Source organism: Morone saxatilis, unplaced genomic scaffold (assembly GCF_004916995.1).
Source record: "Morone saxatilis isolate NCDOM2014 unplaced genomic scaffold, NCSU_SB_2.0 Contig15, whole genome shotgun sequence".
NCBI lineage: Eukaryota > Metazoa > Chordata > Actinopteri > Moronidae > Morone > Morone saxatilis.
In genome coordinates this window covers 10949463-10973233 of record NW_023339707.1, presented here as the reverse complement: position 1 = coordinate 10973233, position 23771 = coordinate 10949463, and the positions used below count along the sequence as shown (strand labels likewise).

Here is a 23771-nt window from a genome sequence, read left to right as displayed (position 1 = left end):
GATGGATTGATTGATGGAGCTTTGAGGTACAGACTCACAAATACTCAGCTCTCAGTTTACTGGCCTATCCTTAAATGCTGAAACATGCAGGATTTTACAACGGAGCATATTTACAGAGATGTGATTCTTATCATGTGTGACTTTGTCCTGTCAGAAACTGGTGCGAGCCAAAGCTTGTGCGGACGTGGGCCTTCTGGATGAAAATCTGCTTCGCAGATGTCTGCAGTTCTACAGCACAGTCATTCAGCTCATTCTTCGCATGGTGGACCCTGCCTACCCCAAGTGAGTCACCCTCCCACTGACAGACCATGTTACTTTATGCTGTGATGTAAAAAGAACAGATGTGGCATCACATAAAGCTTTTTTTTGTCCATCTTTCATGCTGTTTCACTTCACTATATTATAAATCAATATCTGATTACCTTGTTTGTTTCTTAATTCCTTACAAAGCATTACCCTGCCACTGAACCCTGAGATTCCCAAAAGCTTTGCTGCTCTGCCTGAATTCTACATTGAAGATGTGGCAGAGTTTCTGCTTTTTGTCGTGCAGTAAGTTTATAGTTTTGGTCAACCATGTCTTAATGAATATCTTGTATTTGGGATTAATAAAATGTTCATACTGTAAAGCCTGTTTAAAAGAAAGAACAATAGAATATGAGAAAAATCCATTCAGTCCTGCTTATTTCATTCCTTCCTCTACTTCATCCTTCCTCCTAGGTATTCACCCCAGGTTTTATATGAGCCTTGCGTTCAGGACATTGTCACCTTCTTGGTGGTGTTCATCTGCAGTCAGAACTACATCAGGAACCCCTACCTTATCGCCAAGTTGGTGGAGGTGCTGTTCGTCACCAACCCTGCTGTACAGCCTCGTACTCAGCGATTCTCCGAAATGATGGAGAACCACCCGTTATCTGTCAAGCAGCTGGTCCCCGCCCTCATGAAGTTCTACACTGGTGAGTTCTATGTATAAAGTAGTGTCTTTTCCTTATGTAGATGACCCATACATATTTATCCTTTCCTTTTTAACTTAAACTGTCTCCGGTCCTGTCTCTGGTCAGATGTTGAGCATACCGGCGCCACCAGCGAGTTCTATGATAAGTTCACTATAAGGTACCATATCAGCACTATCTTCAAGAGTCTCTGGCAGAACCTTGCCCACCATGGCACCTTCATGGAGGAGTTTAAGTGAGTTTGTCATGTAAAAAATGACACAATTTTGGTTTGAGATAGTGGCTGTCTGACTTTCATTAATCCCAACCTGACCTACTCTTCCATCTTCTTCCATGCTTCCTCCCCTCTAGCTCTGGCAAGCAGTTTGTGCGCTACATCAACATGCTGATTAATGACACGACCTTCTTGTTAGATGAGAGCCTTGAGTCCCTGAAGCGTATCCACGAAGTTCAAGAAGAGATGAAGAATAAGGAGCAGTGGGAGCAGCTGCCTAGGGTCAGTGCTCATACTTTGAGGATCTTATATTTATTTACTGGGTATTACATGCATTCGGACAACAGTAATGATACTTTTATTTCAGCAATAAAACACAGTAGAAGTAATAAAAAGCTGTTAGGAATCAGTGTTTAATCTCTCAAAGGAAGAGATAAAAACTGAAGCAGCAAAACGAAAATGGTAACAAAGTGGTTATTGTGTGAGCTGGGGCATATAATCACCTGAGCTGTGAAACTTGGCAGAAGGTTGCAGAATATACTTAAACAGTATTGTCTGTGTTCACCAACTTTCAGGAGCAGCAGCAGAGCCGCCAGTCCCAGCTGACTCAGGATGAGCGGGTGTCTCGCTCCTATCTGGCCCTGGCCACGGAGACGGTTGAAATGTTCCATATTCTCACCAAGCAGGTCCAGAAGCCTTTCCTCAGGCCTGTGAGTGTCGCTGCCCCACTTGACGTTTTTAAAAAGTGGTCTTACTTGAGCTTTATGTATTGTAGGCTCTATGAAGGGAAATGTATTCACAACTATACAATAACAGTGAATGTAGAGGCAACATTATCTGCCTAAAACGATTTATCCTGAACAAAGCCTTCTTTTTCATACAGGAGCTGGGGCCACGTTTAGCTGCCATGCTGAACTTTAACCTCCAGCAACTCTGTGGGCCCAAGTGTCGGGACCTGAAGGTGGAGAACCCTGAGAAGTATGGCTTTGAGCCCAAGAAGCTCTTAGACCAGCTGACCGACATCTATCTGCAGCTGGACTGTGCCCGCTTTGCTAAAGCAATTGCAGATGACCAGGTTGGCACAGTTAATCACAGTATTTTCACTCAAAGAATAAGCGTCACTTTGTGTAAAACATACTTACTGACTCTAATGACAAGTGGGTGTTTGTTATGGTCATGAGAAAAGGCTACAGGCAGTTGCGGTAGATCATCACAGTCATGGTTGTATTGCCTTTAGGACATCGGCATGAATTCTCTATTGTACTTGCTGAACATAATGCAGTGTTTCACCCTACCCTAACGTGTTTGTGTGATATTGCATTTGTTTGATACTGTAGCATTGTCGAACAACACTTGTAAAACTCTTTAGTGGTATTTCTAATTGACTGAACACAGGGAAATACTTTTTCCATTGTGTATTATTGTTATTGGGCTTTAGCACCACATACATCTACTTAATTGCATATTTTGGTGTAAGTCACTTATGAGGGCAAAGTAATAGCTAAATATTAACTGTAGGGAGTTGACAATGTGTAATTTGTTTATGGATTGATGTTGGTGTTTTTATTTTAATGTTGCAAATGTATCAGCAGTTATATACATCAAAATTAAATTGAATTGAATTAAATAGGATGACAATAACACACAGTTAATGTATTAAATACTCACATGACCTCAAAGAAACTCTTCTCTTACAGCTCCGTAATACATTTTCCCTTTTCTTTTTGGTTTGTGTGCAGCGGTCGTACAGCCGTGAGCTCTTTGAAGAGGTAATCTCAAAGATGAGGAAGGCTGGTATTAAGTCCTCCATTGCCATTGAAAAATTCAAGCTGCTATTGGAGAAGGTGGAGGAAATAGTCGCCAAGAACTCCCAATCTGAAATGGACTACAGTGACGCACCAGACGAGTTCAAAGGTGCGTATGTGTGTTTGTCCGCAGTCTGTTTAAGTAACATACCTGCAATGTTTAAATCTGTGTATTTAGTACAAGTTACTTGACTCAAGAACCGCTGCATCTTCTTTCTCAAAGACTCTGTATTCACAGTCTAATTTTTAATGTGCTTTACTATCCATCCCATGCCACTATAATGTCCATAAGCCTGTCTAGTATACATACATACATATTTAAAATGTTTCTGTATAGTCTGTAATATAGTATAAATATTACAGGGGCCAGTTACACTTGATTTAAAATCCAAAAATGTCCAGTTTTATTCGAGACAAAAATAAACAATACTCTGTTGAGGTCCACTTTTATTTCCCACCATGTATTAGTTATAAATAATATCCATACTTCTAAAAAACAAGGTAAACGGGTCATATTGCCCTGCTAGCAGCATTCTACTGAATCAACCTAGGTGTTAAGGGTTTTTAAATAAAGGTTTTTTTTACTCCCATCTAGTAACTTACTGAATCTCCGGCCACTTGTGTAGAAATCCAGTTTGACCTCAGGTCACTCAGTGCAGACAGACATGATCTTCAGCAGCCTCTGTTGTTGTTGAATTCCAGACATTTGCAGGGGATTTTGCAGCTCATAGAGGTCATATAGACAGCTTAGAGCAAGGCTATCCTGTAACCACAGACTTAATATAATCTAGAAAGAGAACGTGGCCCACATACCTCCTTTGATTCCCAGTTATGCCAGCCAACCCACCACAGTTGATGGGAGTGTGCCATACAGGAGGTTGGAGTATCAGCTTTCTTTGTGGTTAAAATCTCCCACGGCATGTTTTATTTTTGTTACTGTAACAACCTTATGACATTTCAATATGGGGCATCCTCTATGGAAAGCTCTTATTGAGTATTTATTAGATATTTTCTTTACTGGTGTTTCATCAGGTGCAGCGATAATGCTGTCATATAAAACACATGATTTTTTCAGAAGTTGGCGTTGAACATTGACATGTCTCACATGTTGATAATAAAATGTAGTTGTTTTTCATATTATGAACTGCAAAAAGCTAGTAGCATACCTCTGTTTTGATGATAGCACTACATTTAAACACTAACCCTTCTCCAAACACACGGAACAGCCTGTTGAGTTGGCTGTGATGTTTGTTTGGCATCTTAGATAAAAAAAAAAAAAAGGAAAACAGGACATGATGACTATCTTTTACTGTGATGAAAGAAAAGTAGCAGTGCTGCTGCTGGTAAAACTCACTTTTTATTTAGCACTGAAGCATAAAATGAGGGTTGTCAGTTGAAAGCTTGTTTCTTATTGTTTTGGAAGTGTTTGCATCTTAATCTTATCTTAATATTAATGCACATGTGACTTTGTTATAACAGACCCTCTGATGGACACACTTATGACTGATCCTGTGATACTGCCCTCTGGGAACATCATGGACCGATCCATCATCCTGCGCCACTTGCTCAACTCCCCCACTGATCCCTTCAACCGGCAGCCGCTCACAGAGAGTATGCTGGAGTCAGGTAACCCCACCATGATGCCTTTTCACCAGTAATTACATGCAAAGCTGTTCTGTTCAAAGTAGGCAAGGCAAGTCATTTCAGGACACCTAAATGTCAAATTAAATTACTGCCTGTTTCTGTGACTGTCAGTTTCTCAGCTGCTTCTTACAATCTGTTGTTAATTCTACAGTCCCTGAACTGAAGGAGAGGATCCACACCTGGATGAGAGAGAAACAGGGCGGACGGCCTCTCTAAGGACCACGTGTCAACATCATTTGGCCTGCTAACCATCATTAAAGGATCTGTCCAAATCGCCTGAATCCAGTGTCACTACTACCGATGACAACAAAAAAACATTTTGAATGAGGGGAAAAAAAGGAGACCCGATTTGATTTTTATTCGCATTTACCCTTTTTTGTCTCAAACCATCATCATGGTTCTAAAAACAAAATATAATAAAGTTAAGACTTTTAAGTTTTTTCTCATGAGTTTGTGTATATATATATCAAAATATATACATATATTTAACAAGAGTTAGTTGATGCATTATAATGCTGCAAGAATACGTTTCCACCACCAACACGTTTACCAGCGAGGTGCATACAGTCACTTCATTGATCATTTTACTTTATGGTTCTCATTTTGTTTTGTAATACAATGTATGTTGGCTTCGTTAAAGACTTGATTTGAGGGTGGGGGGGAGGGAGGAAGGGTAATACATTTGGGAGAGTGGGTGGGTTCTGATAAAATTACTAGCCTTGAGTTTTCATTATTAAGACTGTGACAATGATAAACTTGAGTCCACATAATGTATGCTGGTTTCCCAGAGCTAACATGCACAGTTTGTGCTTATAGACAAAGTTCAGAACTGGGAATATCCATTAAGGATGTAGCTTAACGTAAACTAATCCTAAATGTCAGCTTCCTTTTGAGTACAGTAGGAAGATAAGCAGTGGTTTACCAAAATACAGTATGTTCAGTTGTTCCTTTTAGACACATCGTCCCTGCTGACTTCGATAGACTGAATTTACTTCTTGTGTGTGCATGGCCTCAAGTCCAGAACCTCCTAAGCGCCTCATGGACAAATAATCCTCTTTTAGGCGAAGCGGAAGGAACATGAGAGAATGTAGCATGAGCACCAGAAACACCATTGTAGGAGCACACCATTAAAAGTCTGCTCTTCAGAACCACTGACATCTCACCTCAAGATGGTCTCTTTCAAATGGCACTGTACCTAACTTGACCTTGCTGACCTTAACTGTACAGGAAATGATTTCCTTTAACCACATACCTGTTTTGGACGCTAGGATTTTGAACTGAAATAAATGATGATGCACATTATGTCACAACTCGTCACTTTTTTGTCCTCAGTTTAATGTTTAGTTAATTTGACCTCTCTTATTGGTGCTTTATGCAACAATCCAGGTGCCATAAACAAAAACTACAACAAAATTATCAATGAAATCACTGAAAGTCAAACAGCAAAAATTATTTTTTTAAATAACATACAAGTTAAAACTTGGACAGTAAGCTTGTACCTTAAGGTTCCTCATAAGCCATAATTCCACTTTTCAGTTCACAATTGTGGTGATTACATTTTTTGTTTTGTTTTGTAAAGAAAACTTATTCTAGTTCCTGGCAACACAAAATCAGGTTTTGGGTTGTGGTTTCCCAAATGCATAAGCTTAGTCATTCTGCTACAGTAATTGTTATAAACTAATGGATTAAATTTGGCAACTGTCCCACTTCTATTGGCTAGATTTAAACCTAATGTATTAATATAGTTAAGGGAGAAATGTATCGTGACAAACACCCCTTAGTCAGTCTTGAAGCTATTTACATTTGTTGCACACCATGAATAAACCTGTCTGCTGTGTTTAACATTACCGAAATGAAAGTGAATTGCGTCCAACACACACACACACACACACACAAACGTGGTTTTCATTTAGGTTATTCAAAATAAGTCTCATATTTCTTAAATGAAGCTAAAACATGCCTAAATGTATGCCACTTATGTTGGCATATACCGTTTTTAAAGTGCAGACACTGAAGTTTAGTAGGTTTAATTCGTCTTTTTGAGGCTTTTGTCGCTAGACGGCGCTCTTTGCGGTGACCCTGGGTGTTGCGGTGACAGCGGTGCGGGGAGCAGTGGGTAGAAATCCTGCAGTGTGGCGTCACAATCAAAAAAAAAGAGACTCCACCCACTTCCGACTGCGAGGATCACCATTGGCTGCGCGACACATTCGTCACCGGTGTCTCTTCGTTGATTGGCTCGTCCGGCTGTCAGTCAGCGTGGTCGAGAGGGAGTTGACGTAATCTGTTCGGTAAATCAAGGCGATCTATCAATTCTCCTTTTCGCCCTGTGTGCAGATAGACGTCCGCCTTCAATCTCCACTGGAAAATAAACTCGTCAAGGAGTGACCGGTAGCAAACCACAGGTCCATCCGGCGGAGGAGACCGCTATAATGGGTGTTTTTCACGAAAGTGGACTTAATAACAGTTTTCGTGCTCGCGGATTTAGATAAAAAACAACCCATCTTGACGCCCCGCTAGCCAACGTTGAGTTATCGCCACTGTCTGTGGTGTTGTCTTAGTGAGAGTACTTCAAACGTGAGTAAAAAAAATGTTAAAATACTTTCTTTATTTCCGTTTTTAATGTTTGTAGTGCCCAGGGCTGATAATACAGACAATTTCCAGTGCAGTTGTTGTTGGTTGGTTGCTGTCTGTGTCTGTATTAGCCAACGTTAAATCGTCTGGCAGTGTCTGTGTGGACCTTTAACATTATATTCCTATTTAATTTACAAAGTGTGTCCTATTACTTGTTAACGAGCACTGTAGCTGTCTGCGGTTGGATAGTTATATCCGTCAGACAGACACCGGAGGTGAGTTAGTTCCGTTTCGTGTCTTAGACTCAAGTCCCAGCAGTTTACATTTGATGGCTTAACGCTAGCTTACAGTAAAAAAAAAATATATAATAGTTATCTCTTTAAACATTGCACCCATTATTGAGTGTTAAAGCTTCCCATGCGGGGTACATCAGGAACAATGCGTCGAGTCTGTGCTGCTAAAATAAGCATGCAGTTCCTCCCTGCACTAGTCCAGAGCAGAGGGAGGGAGGGAGGGGGGGGAGGATTAGCCTACTTCCTAACATCGGCGAATTTAATTTAAAATAAATGAAGATTTAAGCTCTTTGTGTGCACAGAATGACCAGTGTTAGATGCAGCAGACGGGCCCAGTTCACTGTCCCACTGTAGCCCTCACCAAATAGGGTAGATAGAATTTCATGGGCGTATGCTTAGCAAGTATGGCTGACTGCAAGGACATGGAAAAACATGAGATACTTGGCATATGTAGTCACCGGGCGCGGGATGTATAGCTCCAATGGACTGTAGACACATTGCAAAGTTGCGTTTATGATTTAAAAAAATGATATAATGTTGTACATGCAGCCTAGTTATTACATGCAATATTCATATTTTTGTGTTCGTCCAAAGCTTATTGCGCACATACTGTGGATTTATGGATTTAATGCATCGCCTTGCGTCCTTTATTTGACTGTTAAATGTCCGACTGGCTGCTGTTTACAAAATATTAAAGCGATTCAGTGGTTTTGGTCGGCCATATTTGTAGTAGGCTGTTATGACTGGGAACTGGGTTGGGGGTGCACTTTCATTGTGATCACTGGTTCTGCACTATTGCATTCTGACAGTTTTTAAACAAGAAACCAAACAGTCTTGTTTCATTTATTTAACACCAAATATTGTTTTTACGAAGCAGATGCAAACTTCTCTTTTCTGTTTTTTTCCTTTCAGGAGGGATATACAAGGAATCTTACTGGGAGACAGTGTTAAACCGCAAACATGTCTGGGGCATCTGTAAAAGTCGCTGTCCGAGTTCGCCCTTTTAACTCCCGGGAGATGAGCAAGGACTCAAAATGTATCATACAGATGCAGGGCAACACTACAAGTAAGTATCCCATTGGCATGCACGCAAGGACGCATGCACAAAGCCAAACACTAAGTCTTGAATAACGCATGCACAAAAGCATGCATGCAGGTCTACTAAGGGAAGTTGGGTGTACCACACATACTCTCACGTGGTCTTCCTTCGGGGGTCTGAGCAGACAACAGTAGAATGAGCAAACTGAATAGTGGACGGTTGGGGACGGCCTGAAAGAGAATAAAAGGCTTACAGAGTGACATTCCTCCTCCTCTGAAGGGGCCTGCATGCCTTAGGAGTCTCTCTGTGAGAAACGCTGAGTTGGATCATACTGGGAGACCCAGGGGTCGCCGCACGGCCTGGCCTGCTAATGCCCCCAATTCATCAAGGCTTTATCACACAGTTGGTGTTGTAGAATGAATGTGCCTGTTATGTTTGTAGTTTATGATTATGTTATCTCTTAGTGTACACAAACAGTTTGTAAAGGACTTGAGGATGTGTTAAGTGTTATGGCCAGAAGTTAATCATTTACAAGATGCATTGCTTTTAATTTTTCTGTAAATTTCACAAAAAAACAGAAATGTTGGGATTAAGGCGACGAAAAATTAACTTAATTTCACGTATGTTGCAGTGTCAGCGGATTTGTCCCACCGTGACAACATATTATTGGGATCAGTGATTAAGATAGATGTTGTATAGATTCACTAATATGCTTCCCAAAGCTTTAATTTTACACGGAGGCTCAGCAGCTTCACGCTTCAGTCATTCTTGGCTTGTACACATGTGCAGGATCAGTGACAATAGGGCTGCAACATTAGTAAAAATTCAAAATTGCTATTGGATAGACGAATGTATATAAAATTAAAAACTAAAATCAGAATTTATTAGTCTTAATATGTGTACTTGCAAGTGTTGAAAATTGAATAATTATGCACATTGTATGAATCATTGCATAGCTTTCCATACTGAACTTCTTTATCTGCGATGATGCCATACTTCACTGCTGCAACTGTATGAGACTATATGAAAGGACCGACAATAGTAGAGCAAGAGGAGGAGACCTGAATCTGGTTTGTAGTCTTGTGATTCAACCTGCTTACATGTGACTGTGAGTCATCAGGTTCTGTGAAGTGCTAGCTGCCTCCTTACTCATGCCTGTACTGTATGTCCCATTTCTGCTCCCAGTTGAACACAATCTCCCAGACAGTAGCATGGAAACATTTAATGACCCAGGATCAAGACAGCATGTGACAGCAGAAACCTGTTTTCCAGCAGGCTCTTATATTTGCCTGGAGTTTTGTCTGTCAGTCTCATCGGGCTCATTAGACTAAGCCTTTATGAATCTTCCATAAGATCAAGTGTCCCTACCAGTTATGGCTCACTTGCCCTTTATCTCTCACACTCTACCAAAGAGAAGCTTTGTGTCAAATCCCCAGTTCTTTTAGTCCATATCCTTGGGTTTCCATAATGCCAATGTCACTCGGAGGTGCTGGAGGGTGACTCGTGGTTTGTAGCAGAACTGCAGTGGAATATGCAGTGTTTTTGGGGGTTAGTGAGTGAGTATGTGAGCGAGGGAGAGGAGGAGGCTGCAGCACTGCCTACTCTACCTGCTATCACATGGGCAGATTGCAGAGCAGAAAGGGAGGCTGGCAGGCAGCCATACTCTCCCTTCATCAGGACTTCATTGCAGATGGTATGCTGAGAATGCTGTCTTATTTGGATGCTGAGAGGTTGAACAGTGCCTAGTGGCTCAAATATGCACAGGTTCATACATGCAGTTGAGTTTATTTGACATGCAGTGTGAAAATCTGACCTTTCTGTGGTTGTGGTTCACTGGATTTCCTCACACTTTCTGTCTGTGACTATCTACTAAAGTCAGCCAACTTACATGTAAGTCTAAATTTAACAGTGGCCAAGAGATGTTCGGGGTTTCTACAATGTTTTAACGGACAGCCACACTTATGATTTTATGTAACTACAGTATTTAATAGTAAAATCAGTCCTTATTTGGATTTTCTTAATAATTGTGCAAATCCAAAGTGTTTTCTTTCACATAGTGACATGATTGGTTTTCATGACCACCAGGTGTGTGTAATACCCTAACCCTGTTAAAAATGAAAACACATAATACAGCTTTGTAATAGTCTTCATACACCTGTCTTGTGAGTTTAAAATACTCCCATTTTGACACGTTTTACAGTAGTAGTATCAAAACACTTTAAACCACTATGGGTTTCTGTGTTCAGTATGCCATACCCCTACAAAATATGGTTCATTCTATAAGCTGCTTTAGTCAGAATCAATAGTGTGATAGTGCTAGCACAGTGTATGCGAGACCTTTTGTATTTCTATTATTTTATGGTGTCTTTGGTGATGGCTAACAGTTAAATGGGACTGAAAGCTGCCTCACAGAAATGTTTTATGGAGTTGCTTGGTCAGCTTGTAGGTGTTGTGCAGATGTTTGGATGAGGCCGTGACACTCCCCTTATTGTTGTGACTCACTCAAGGGCATATGTGTCGGTGCGTGTGTGTCAACAACCCAGAGAAAGAGAGAGCTCGGGGGCAAGGGCAGAATATGCCGTCTCCCTCTCTCTCTCTTTCACCATGCATGGAGGGTTGTCAAGGATAGGGTGCAGGCAGAGGGGCAGCAAATTGATTATCCAGTGCGCAGGAAATGTGTCCAAGGCCTCTGCAGGCAGGCTGGAAACAAGTAAAGGCCTCTTTCAGTAGAAGCTCTTAAACATACCAGAGCTAATGTAATTATAAAGGGGTGACGCGATGGGCTGTTGCATTAGTTAGAGTTGGTGCTCCGAATGTTGAATAACGACAGGACACCCAAAGGCTGCCTTCATTAGGGCCTTGATGTGTTCTCTGTCTTATTACGTAACCCATGTTTTATGTTCCCCCTCAGCCGGTGAGCAGCCACTCACATGTGTATGGCCAAAGATGGCTGATGCGTCTTGCACAGTGTATAAAGAGAAGCAGATCCTCTGTTATGTTAGGGCATAACATTGACTTTAGTGGAACAAACCTGCGTTCAGATTATTTCTCACATGATAAATCTTTTCCGGGAGATGTCCAGTGTTAGGAATGGTCTTTATAATCTCTTATCAAAAGATACTAGCCTATGCTGTCCACATTTTCAAGATGTTACACAATATCATTCCCTGAGCTAAGGCTAAACTAATTGACAGGTTGATAAAACAAACAGAAGGTCAGCATATCAATTAAACCTTCACCTTTCAGATACAATTTTGCTAAGTGTCCTCTAAACATGAGCTAAGTGGATGGTGACCTTACAAAAACCCTACAGGGAGGAATCGGCTCCGCTCTAGTGTCAGTTACGCATTAGAGGAAATGACAATGAACCCATCACATATGAATGGGTTGCTGTCATTGAGGACAGAGCTGGAGTGGGGGAGTAAAATGGGGAGCACGGGTTCGGGTGAGGGATGGTCATCCTGCTACAGAACCCCGTGCAGACAGGGCCGATTGACCTGATTAGGACCAGTAATCCGCAGGCTTGCCTCAGGTCGCCACGCCCTGCTGCCGTAATCCCTGTGACCCTTGTAGGTGTACACAAACCCACTCAGGGTGTTGCATTCCTCATTGCCTCATGCTGGGATTGTTTTGGAGCGACACATATTTGCGCATGCACTACTACTACATGCACTACTTACAGAGCAGACCCACACATTCCAGACTGATCTCCTAATGAGGAGGGGAGGACAGGCAGATGTCTGCGTCTGCTCATGCTGTGTCATGGGACTATGCCGTGCAGCTCGGGCAGTTTTCAGTACACCTACCTGTAACAGGTGCAGAAAGGGACTTGCACTGTCTTGCAATTTTGAAATGTTTTTAAGTTTAAATCTTTTGATCTTTAACGTCATTTATATTGAGAGCACGCGTAAGTTCCTATCTGCATAATAATACGCTTATGAGAGTGTGAGGAATTGTATCTCATGCACCTATCACTGTCATATCTTCTGTGGTCGTCCTCTATGCTGGGTCGTCAAGGCAACCGTTTCTTTTGCTGCAAAAGCGTTTTGAATGAATGAATAAAAGCTTTTCTTCTTTAAAAGCTTCTTCTTCGGTTTTTCATAACATCTTGTGATCTGGTTCATCCTGCCTTGTCTTTCCGCCCTGATACCCTTACGGTTTTGGTCTCAGTGCTGCAAGTTGTTTTGTGGTGGTGAGGTGAGGTGGCAGTAACTGAGAATGAGTTGTTTGGGAGAGTGGTCACGTTGACAGTCTTGGTTAAGGTGTGTGTCTGGATGAATGCTGACCCAGGTGCTACAGTATTTGATGGAAATGAGAGGTCACAAAATCCGACTCTTCTGTGACGACTAAAGCTTGGTATCAGATTTTTCTGTTAAGACCTTCTCTGAAAATAAGCCATCAATAAAGTCTGCAGTAAGATTCACAGTTTGTTTTGGTGAAATTATGTTCATGCAATCAGTCTTGCATGTTTTATTAAGCTTCAAAATCAAATGGCCTCATTACTATTCGGATTGCAAACTCCAACGTGGCATAGAGCCACGTTGGCCGTTTCCATTGGCACTGAATCCTTTTATCTTTAATAATTTGAAATAAATAAGAAACCACAACATGGCATTGCATATCAAGGGATGGGCTGAATGCTAGAATGTACTTGATGTGGCAAAGGTCAGACAGGGACCTCGCCCACTAAATTGCGGTTTCAGCTTTGTAGCTGACCAAGCCACTTGTGGTTTTCACAACTTATGTTGACTCTTCACTAGCTGCTCCATTCCTTTGTTTTTGTTTTCAGCGTGCGCCTTTATTTTAACATTAAAATCTTGACATATTTTTGCTTTATTGCTGCGTTGATTTACTCAAGCAATAACTCATATCATTGACTGTCAAACTGCAAAAGCATTTCTAGGTTAGTATGTTGTTTGTAACACACTAAAATCACGGCCTTAAAGTCCATAGAAACATAACAAATATCAAAACATCTCAAGACATCATCATGGTGGAAAACCTAATAGTTAACACAGTAATGATGTCACCCTCCGGCTGTATAACTGATGAATTTGTTGGCGTTGTTCCTCCGGTTAACATCACTGGGCATGTGGATCAGCTACAGACGTCATTAAACAAAATGTATCAACAATGACAAAAAGCAGCATGAATCTCATGATCTCATGAGAGTTGGTTTGTCACGTTATATGCCTAACGTAGAATAAAATGACCTTCTGTCAGATCTGTGGCACAATTGATTTCTCTGTAAAGGATCTCACATAGCATGCTAGCTACAGGGATGAATGTGCATTGGTCTTTTAGTACTAACCTTATATCAATGATTTTTATTTTTTTCATACATCAGCTGTACTCAGTTTTGTCTACCTCATACTAATGATACTAATAGGTAGACTCATAGTTCCAGCCTGAAATGCAGCTGCGATAAAACTGTGGGAGCTTTTTGCAGAAAATAAGGGATATTGGAGGAGAGGATGGGATCTGAGCTGACTCGGGAGGGGGAGGGGAGATGTATACGCAGCCACAGCAGCAGTAGAGACAGTGAAAGTCGTGCACGAGCACTGTTCACGTGTAGGACAGCGTGAGGCAGCATCAAATTCAGTCGCTCAAGTAGGAATGATGGGATTTCAGTCATATTGATGGGGGCTAAGGTAATTGTATTCATGCAGTTGAGCTAAAACTAATGAAAAGGGCAAATCTGTTTGCATCCATCGATGTGTTGTTATTGTCCTGCAGTTGGTGCCTACACTGCAAAATAATGTACGGCCTTTTCAATGTATTTTTTTTTTTTATAAAATCCACCAACAGCATGAGATCATTTGGTAAATTTACAATGCAGTTTGAAATGATATTTTTTGCAAGCATAGAAGTCTTTAGAAAAACAACGAGATATTGACGCTCACTAGAATGCTCTGCTTCGATTGGCTTCTGGTGTCCAGACCACACAAATCCATTAATGCCAGTAATATTACCAGAGATAAAAGGCCTCCCTCACCCAACAAAGTGGAACAACACAATGAACACAATTCTGAATTAGTCTGGTGAAACTCAGTTCAGCCAAATCCTAAAATGTGTCCCAGTTTTACCACGGCACCCAATCAGTTGACGGGTTATGGAGATTGTTTGTGTAACAAAAGGGTCACTAGCTGATTTTTGTGTGTAGAGTAGGTGTGTGTGCGTCTCTGTGTCCCCATGCATCCTTTTTCAGTGCATGTGGACAGTATAATGAGTGGAGAAATTGAATGTTATCGAAATAAAATCCAAAGTTCTAGTTGAAAATATATCTGCACCAGTCACGTGCAGTAGCTGTGTCATGCCTGATTCCCTTTTTTACAAGATGACTCCATGTAACCACTCAATTAAATCTGCCTTGCTATCTGAGGTCATACTCATTTGGCTATGAAAATCAGATTGTGCCCACAGCAGCTCGCATCCATCACCATTCATCCCTGACTTGGTGATGGAAACAGGGGCTAAAAGCACATAATGGTGTGTTTGTTTTAAAGTTATTGTACCCCTGGCTTGCTCCTCTTACCTACTCTTTGGTTCATTGCCTAAGTTGGGTGAAATGCCTGCACTTTCCCACATTCAAGAGAGTGAATGTGTTTTTTAGTTTTTGTGCCCTGACCGACACAGCTCTCTTTCCAGACTGTATTGTTTGGTTTCCTCCCACAGTCTGAGGGCTGAATTCATAGGCAAACTGGAGAGCTTTGCAGTCCAGGCACGGGTAGCTTGGTGGTGGGCATGATGCTCATTTTGTATTATTCATGAGTAAGAAGTCGGAGGGGGTTGGCAGTATATTATTTTTGAAACCTTAATTAATAAGATGGGAGAGCTGAACCTCGATCTGGTTGGCCAGTGGACTCCTCTGCTCTCATGCCGCTGTTTCAGAACTGTGCAGCTAATTGACATCGGTGATATACACACATACACAAATATGTGCACACACACAAACACACAGTTCCACGTGTCATTTCCGTCCTCCACAGAGAAACACTGGGTAAAAGGTGTTAGTCATCTGACATTAGCTTGAGGCATCAGTCACAGAACATGTCAAACAAATGATGCAGCTTCTTTTCATTTCTTTTACTTAAAGTAGAGATTTTCACAGTTCCATTTGCCAGAGTTGTGTTCATGATGTCATGATGCTTATATAAAGCCAGAAAGCATTTAAAGCAAGACCTCGGTCTCTGAGTGGAGGCTAGTTGGGGAAAATCCAGGTCACTGCTCTGTAAAATGGGTGCCTGTTGTGAGCAGTGAATGTAAGGGGCTCTGTATTTCCCTTGTCTGCACAGCCTGGTCTGCACTGTTGTCCCCACTCACCCATTCTGCCAGTCATATGACAATCTGTATGTTGTTTTCTAGACAAATTTGAGACACTGTTTAATCATGATTCAAGATTTAGAACATTATAATGCAAACCCAGTGCTCTTTAGTTTCTCATAGCTAAATTCACTGTGAATTTAAGGGTTTACAATTTAGACAGCGATGGCTAATATTTGGAAAGCTTTTAGGACAAGCACCTCATTTTAAATTCATAGATCTTTGGAGTAGGAATCAGGATCTCGCGTGTCAGATATGTTTTATTACCTCTCCTATTGTAGGCTGATATTTAATGGTATCTGTTGAGTTCAGCTGAGTTCGCTTTGATCTTTGAGAAAGAGAATTTGTTCCACACTGTGAAACCAAATGTAGACATTTACTAGAATTAATATATATGTTATGTGTTTTTTAATGCAGCGAATGCAGACCCACTTCCCCAAACTTTATTGTGAAAAGGTTGACACATGCAGGTTACAGTGGTCAATACTTTAAGTCCTATTTTTAAACGGGAAAATACCAGACCTGTCTAAAGCTGTGGATGTATCATGACACAGGATGTGTTTGGAAAGACCTCTGACCTTTTGAGGCAGCACCTGCAAACAGGACAATATCCTTCTTGGACCTGATCCATAAGAAGCATTGCCTCCTAAAGCTGGGAAAACAGCTGAAAACCCTGACCCTCATTTTGGTAATGTCACACAAGATGACAATGTGTCCAGACTTTGGTTAGACCCACCAGGCATTAGACATTAAATCCAATGGCATGTAATTTGGATATGTATTATTTCTGATTTTGTGCCAGTTCTGTGTGCCTTGCAGGTTTAACCCCCATGTCATCACCTGAGAGACTGCCTGATATCCCTCTCTCTTTGTTGTAGTTCTGTGTTTGTTTAGCTTCTGAATGGAGTCCTGCTGGCTTAGCATGTTTTCTCTGTCTGGTGGCTTCTAGAAGCCTCTCTTTAGTCTCTGTTATCCTGGACTCAGTGAGTCTGCGTGAGCTGCTAGTATCAAAAGGCACTCGCAGCCATAGCTAGCTATCAGTGTCTGCAGGCTGGGAGCAATGTATGGTTTGGCTACGAGTTCGGTGGAAAGGTTGGGCGGCTGAAATCTGTCCATTCCTTCCTGTCACTGACAGTCTGTCGGCATGCGAAGCACTAGCTGCCATCTGCTGCTGTATAAATAGACAGTAGTCAGAGCTGGAACAGCTGGCACATAGGCCAGGACTGCGCCCTTTACCACTGCTTTCTAGCTAGACTGGCAACCTCACCTAAGGCCATTTCAATGTAATCCTTTTTTCTGTTTTACTTTGTGTCATGAAGTTGGTAAAAAAGTAAACAACACCAACCTTAGATTTTCCGTTGATGAGACAAACTTATCTGTGTGTTTAAATGCACTTAATTTAACTTATTAATTTCAGTTTAGTTTGTTAAGTTACCCATTTTTATTAATTGGGTTAAGGGGTGAGAAAAAATCGAAATATATCTGCATAATAAAAATAAACATTGACATAATTTATCTTTTCACTGCACTCCAAATATTCATGCATGGTACTAAATCTGGGACTAAAGGGACTAAGTCTGATGTTGAACTAGACTAGATTTGCATGTGAAAATAAGCTTGTTTTATTGCAGCACTTGTAAACCTATAGTCTGATTTCTTGCTCAAACCAGATTGTTTGTGCATGTAAACACAGTTCTTGAATTAATTTAGTAGTGACAATAGTAAAATAAACATTTTTTGCATTGCATTTTTATGCAGTCCAGTTGCCTTTATGTGCAGTTTACATTTAACTGACTTCAGTCACTTTCTAACGAAAACACTGAAAGTTTCTTTTTTTTTGTAAATGTGGAGATCACTTTTTCTTTTAAAGGAGCGGGGGTAAAGGCTGTGTGAAAAGGGCCATTGTGATAGAGGGGACTGGGCACATAAAGCCTTGTCATAACAGATTACCTAATGTGTTTTGCAGGGTCTGTTGTCAGTTGCAATACCCTGCATTCAGTGCATTGTTCTGGTGTCTTCCTGTGCTTTTTTCCCTCTCCTCTCTCCCAGTAGGAAGAGAAAAATGACGTGATCAGCCTTCTGAGTAGTAGGAACTCTAGTGGCTTTCTTTACAGTTAAACTAATTACTCTCATCTAATGAATTGACAATACATATTCATATCCTTAATAGAAAGTTTGTGTAGTTTGTTTGTCAGAGTCGATGACTGCGATGTGGATTCTGGTGTGAAGGGTCATGTCTCCTGGCTAGACAAACTCATCTGCCTGCCCGGAAAGTTCCAGGGTTTTTTTGGCAGGAGGACTCAACAGAGGAAGATTAAATTGCTGTATGGATATTTTTTAATTAAAGGCCACAAGGAATTTCCCTGACCAGACGTGAAAGTGCTCTGTATCCAAAGGGGTAATCAAGATACCACATGTTACTGTAGTTTCTGTTTTGGAGATGTTTGTATATCCTGTGTTGTGGCTGCGACAAGCTCAGCTGTTTGTCGAATGTGCACAGCAGTGCTCAGACACTACTTTTAGCCCTCAGCTTTGAGCTGCATCCAGTGACAACTCTGTCACCTGTGCTGTAGCCCTGGCAACCAAGCCATCACACACACTCTTCCAGAGAAGACACTAGATACAACACTCAGAGCATTTCTGTGGCCATCAGAGTGTGCCCCATCCAGTCTTTATCCTCCCTATTTAAGACTGAACAACCATATTAGCGTAACTGTGGCACTGCTCAGACCACCGACTCATGTCAACAGCTGCTTGGCTCCGCCACTCATGCACAAACTGTGACACAGGTGTGCATTTGCAGTGTTGTGTGGAGATGCAACGTATTAGAGCTGTGATGGTATTGATGTCTCTCTTGACGTAGTGATAGGACCTTGCACACCGAAGGTTAGACAGTTAGACAGCATTATAGTCCTGTATATTCAGTATACACTGTATATATTACTCATACAACTCCACCCATATGGAATCAGTGCAGTGTAACCTCCCATGAGAAACAGTGACAAGTACACGTGATGCTTTTCCTTAAAACAGGAACCACATGGAAGACTGTGACTTCCCCCCAAAAAATACCAGATAAAGTTGTATCTCTAATCTAAGTGTAAGTTAAAGTGTACATTTAGCTTTTTCTCTCTAAACTTATGTCTGTTGGTGAGTGATCACATTATTTTAAAATAGTTAAATAGTTTTATATATACACATTGCCTATAGATTTCCTATCCGCTGTAATATTATTTAACTTTAGTTACCTTCAGTCAAAATCATTCTAAACTGATCTGCTGGCCAACACCAGAGGCTTTCAGATTTTGCAGTGCATAGACGGAGAGATGTGAGGCTGGTGCTGCAATTTGCGTCAAATTCATACTCCTCCAAGTCACAATTCAGTCCAATCAAACACAGACATTATACACATCTTTTTGGATTTAATGTGACTTGCACTTTGTGAAGATCATAATATCCAGTGTCCACAGGAAAGAAACATATTTAAATACATATGTATATTACAGAACTTGCCTGAAAATCATCATATGATAATAAGTTTTCATCAGTATGAAAGTAATCCAGTGATAGTTCTCTGATCATCCAAGAGTACACAGCAAACAATGCTAATAGCTTATTGAGCATACTTTTTAATGGTGCTAATTTGTAAGTATTTAAACAAATATAGGCTAACAAAAAAATCCACCAAAGCATAACCTGTTGTTTAAAAACAAAAAAAAAATTATTGAATTAAATGTGTTTTATTTCAGTGTGGTTCTTTGTCACTCCAAATGTAATAAAAACGCTGATTTAGTTTCAATGTCGTAGTACTATATTAGACAGCATCTAATAATGGTGGAATATTAAGAAGCTGAGTATTATGTGTCATGGACATTGCTCAGAACATTTTCTGAAACTACTTGCAGGTTTCTGTAAACTGCTACCAGAAATGGAAATTTGGCAACAATTTGATATCACTAAATATCATGTGACATATGGTTGTGACATATGGTCCCATTCATTCCGTATGTAGTGAGTTATGTACACATAGTTAGGGCTGTTTGGTGCTGCTGGAGTAACCAACCTTTCATTTTATGGAAAGTGTATGTAATCCTAAGAGTGTATTAAATGTTATGCATTGAAATAGTGAAATAATTTTTATTCAGAAGTGAGCCGTTACATCACACTGCAGCCTATATGCACACAGACCCTGGGGATACTATTAAAATTCCTCAGTCTTGATGAAAGAAGCACATGTCGTAATTACAAATCTGCACAGAAATTATTTCTCTGAAAGCCTGGGTTTCCTTAACAGCTCATACGTTTGTTTCTCTTTTTATATTTTACATATACAGTAATTTAATGCCCTTGTCCACTTCTTGTGATCTCAGACAGGCATCGATCAGCTTGGACTAACAGCTAGCAGGTCCTTAGAGGGTTACTGGAAGAGAGAGGCAGATACGTTCAGCCATTTTAGACCCTGCTTGTCTGCTAGTCTCAGGTGAATGGGGCTAGCTTTTAGTCCCCATCTGGTACTCAGAGACCTCCTAACAACCTAATTATTGAGGGGTATCTTTGCTTTCCTGGCTGGATTATAGGCCCCATGTTGAACACTGGAGCACAAAATGTCTGCCGGCTACAACCAGCTGAGTGATGTTCTTTAGATAGCAGGATGTGGTTGGTTAACTAGTATCCACCCTGCCTTGAAATAGAGAGCTCCTGTGGAGTGCCAGCATGCTATCAGTCCTATATTGTGCAGAACAGGAACTGAAAATGCAGATCTGTGGCATTTTGGACAAATAAACATTTGAACTGCCCTCATATACCACCCAGTAGCTTGTGACTGTTCACTGCGCTGCACTGGGTTTCTGACTGAATTTCTCTATCTCGAGAGAATTATGGCTCCTACTAAGTCTCCCACGCAGATTTGCATGTCATTTGTTTATGTATTGGAAGTTTAGTGTTGTTTGATGGCCTGATGATGACACAGTAATGATGAAACAGTCCTCTATGTTGCTCTTTTACTGATTTCTGACCTTATGCTGTTGTTCCTTCAGCTGGTACGTAGCCAATCAATATATACCCTCTGTGTCACCAAGAGTAGTGCCTTTAACGGTTTGTTAAATAATAAAATATTAGTATTTAAAAGGTTTTTGTGTGGTAAAAGTTGTTTCCACTATTGCTTATGGAGTCTGACGTGATAAGTAGCTTAATGTCTTAGTTACAAATCCTAAAGCTTTTCTCACCATGCCTTTTACATGTCTCAGGATTTTAAACGGATTAAAATTGTGAAATTGCTGTTTGATAAGTCATTGTAATTGAAAACCTGCATTTAAGTAATTCTATATCATTTCTACAGAGCAGTGATAGGGAATGCTTGAGGCGAGAGAAAACAGAACTCAATGTGCCGCATCCTCCCCTTCTGTGCCAAGTTGAGGTTGTTATGGCAACCAGATTCTGGTCCTATACCTGTTGCCATGGTTGAGAAAGACAGAGTGATGACGTTTATTAGGCAGCAGGATGCGTCTGCCATTTTAAGCCTAGGATGTGACTCTGGTGGGAATATTTACTATAAATGGAAAGCAGAGGAATTCCTCATTTACATGTTAGTTTGTGACTATTTCTATCTACGCATCAGTGCTCACATAGATTCTGTGATGTACAGCCGCACGTGTAAAAAGTGAACCGAGTGACTGATACTCAGCTTAGGCAAAGTCGGTGAGTCACGCAAGAAGATATGGGGCACTCCTGTCTGATTTACTTAATCTCAGATAACGGGCCTTGATTCTGCCTCCATCTTCAACATTTAGAAGCAACAGATGTGTGTGATGACACGATATGTGAGAGGCAACGTCTCATTAAACACAAAGTAAGAAAATAAATTAGACTGCGCACACGTAACCATAGCCAGCCCCATGCCTTACTGCGTCCTCGCCTTGAATACACTTTTATAGACTCTTACATGAGACCCACTCCTATGACGCACTGACAGCACCACATGGGTGATGCAGCTATCTGTTCTGAGAGCAATGGAGTGGGCAATTGAATGAGACATTCATGCCACATTGTGAGCATGATTCACCTTCAGGATTTTAGCAGTCTCCCACTAGCTACCTTGCTCTGCTGTACATTTTTAACCACGACTCTGATGAGATCTCATGACCAAACCGATGAAGTTGACGGCCTCTGAGATTAGAAAGCTCACATCTTTTCTTGTCTTGCTAGAACACAGCTGTGATTCTCAGTAAAGGCTAGTTTGTCACCGTCCGTCCACTGGCCTGTCATGGGCATCCCAATGTCTGAATGCCTCACACGTGGCACTGTCTCGTTGACACTGAATTAGACTGCTCCTTCATTAATAGCCACTGTAGATTGTTCCAGGAAAGGGGAATAGGGGCACTGGTAACCTAAATCCACCTTCATTACTTCCTACCCTGGCTCCAGTTTCCCTTTGGAGGCAGGTCAAAGGTGAAATTTGGCTTTATTTAGCCACCTGTCTGGCTGTATCCTCTTCCAGTGCCCAATATGGAAGCTGCTGCTCCGCCTGTGCACCTTTAACCTGTTTGAAGGTTGTAGGGGGTAAAAACAAATCCATTGTTTTTACCTGCGCTAGGTTGTAGCTACCTGAGTCCCAGTGCAGTGGCAGCTGCTATAATCATCACATATTTATCATGAAGGCAGTTAGTGTTCTGGTTTCTGAGGACACACTGTGCTTTTCTGTCAGCATGTGACCTGTGGAGGGCGATATGCAATCCTTGTCTCTCCACATCTCCTGCATTATTGATAAGTGTGCTCAAATCCTCTGAGCACATAAGGCACTCTGCATGGGACATCTTGATGCAAAAGCCTTTCAAGCACCCTCATGTCGAGGAGCCAGACCTGGCTTTAATTTGCCTATTAGCAAAAGCACCGAATTTGCATAAAACGAGGCTAATTACTGCTTTGAGGCTCACGCTGGAGATTAGCTTGAAAAGAGTTAAAATGCTATAAATACACAGATTGTATTGTTCTTACTAAGATGCAGATTCACAGTTTTTTTTTTTTTTTTGGCTTTGGGTCCTGCCTTTCGTTGCTATTGTTGCTCTGTTAGTATTGTTGCTAGGCCCTTGAGCTCAATCGTTACTTTTAGTCCCTCAAACCCTTTTTTTTCACTAGCCTCTTTGTCGCTCCCTCCTCTTCACCCCCCCCCCCACCCCCCCCTGTTCTGCCGATGGAGGTATGCACTACCACTTGAGCGAACACTATGCATTGGCCCTGACACAAGCTTTAGTCTAGTCAATAAAAGTGCAGTTTGTCTAAGAGTGGGATTTATGGAACAACTGAGGTATGGATAGCTAGAAATATCCTACAGTAAATGCTTAGTCTCCTCCTCTTTCTCAGTCACATATCCAGTGCAGTGTGGAAAGCTTGAACACAAATCCCAGGGGTACCAGCATGCGTGGTTGAGAGGCATGACATACCAGGCATGGCTGCAGATTCTTGTTCATTAAATGTCTGTGTGGCCATAGGGAATGGCAGGGTAGTGTGGAAATATTGTGTCATCATGCCTTTTGCAGATAGAACAGGTGGATGTGGTATAGTTGGAGTAGGCTACATGTGTTATTATTTAAATTCTGTATTCTCTGTCTTTTTCCACTGTTATCAATGCATATGACGGATTGAGACACTGATTAACGTTGGCGTGTTTGGAAAAACCTGACACAACAGTTCAGCAGTTTATAAAAAAGCGAATCCGTCCCCATAATCCGTCACTGGTTCACATGACTTTCAGTTCCAAATATATCACTGTTAGTGCTCTGATTGAGGAACAGGATCTGGGAGTTGAGACCCACTATTTGGCAAGTGGGATAAAAATAATTAATATATAAATCAGGTACATTTAGTGTTCATGTTTTTTCGGCGAAACTGTAAAATTTTGTGTTTTTGAGAAGCACCAGAGAAACATGAATAATG

General features: G+C 41.2%; 2 protein-coding genes across 15 annotated transcripts in view; both read left to right on the top strand.

Annotated features, from left to right (window-relative positions):
* ube4b (ubiquitination factor E4B, UFD2 homolog (S. cerevisiae)) overlaps positions 1–5920 on the top strand; it is a 17775-nt gene extending 11855 nt beyond the window's left edge. For both annotated transcript variants that reach the window (XM_035656413.1, XM_035656414.1), the window contains 10 exons: positions 155–282; positions 451–549; positions 718–953; positions 1059–1185; positions 1302–1446; positions 1740–1874; positions 2048–2239; positions 2904–3078; positions 4449–4595; positions 4765–5920. In XM_035656413.1, the coding sequence (XP_035512306.1) occupies positions 155–282; positions 451–549; positions 718–953; positions 1059–1185; positions 1302–1446; positions 1740–1874; positions 2048–2239; positions 2904–3078; positions 4449–4595; positions 4765–4829 (1449 nt within the window). In that variant the 3' untranslated portion in view covers positions 4830–5920. The remainder of the gene's footprint in view (positions 1–154; positions 283–450; positions 550–717; positions 954–1058; positions 1186–1301; positions 1447–1739; positions 1875–2047; positions 2240–2903; positions 3079–4448; positions 4596–4764) is intronic.
* Positions 5921–6913: 993 nt separating this feature from the next.
* The window catches only part of kif1b (kinesin family member 1B), a 57110-nt gene continuing 40252 nt past the window's right edge, over positions 6914–23771 (top strand). For 10 of the 13 annotated variants that reach the window (XM_035655909.1, XM_035655904.1, XM_035655903.1 and 7 more), the window contains exons 1-2: positions 6914–7187; positions 8390–8543. In XM_035655909.1, coding sequence (XP_035511802.1) covers positions 8438–8543 — 106 coding nt within the window. In that variant the 5' untranslated portion in view covers positions 6914–7187; positions 8390–8437. The remainder of the gene's footprint in view (positions 7188–8389; positions 8544–23771) is intronic. The other 3 variants (XM_035655912.1, XM_035655911.1, XM_035655910.1) reach the window with 1 other exon arrangement.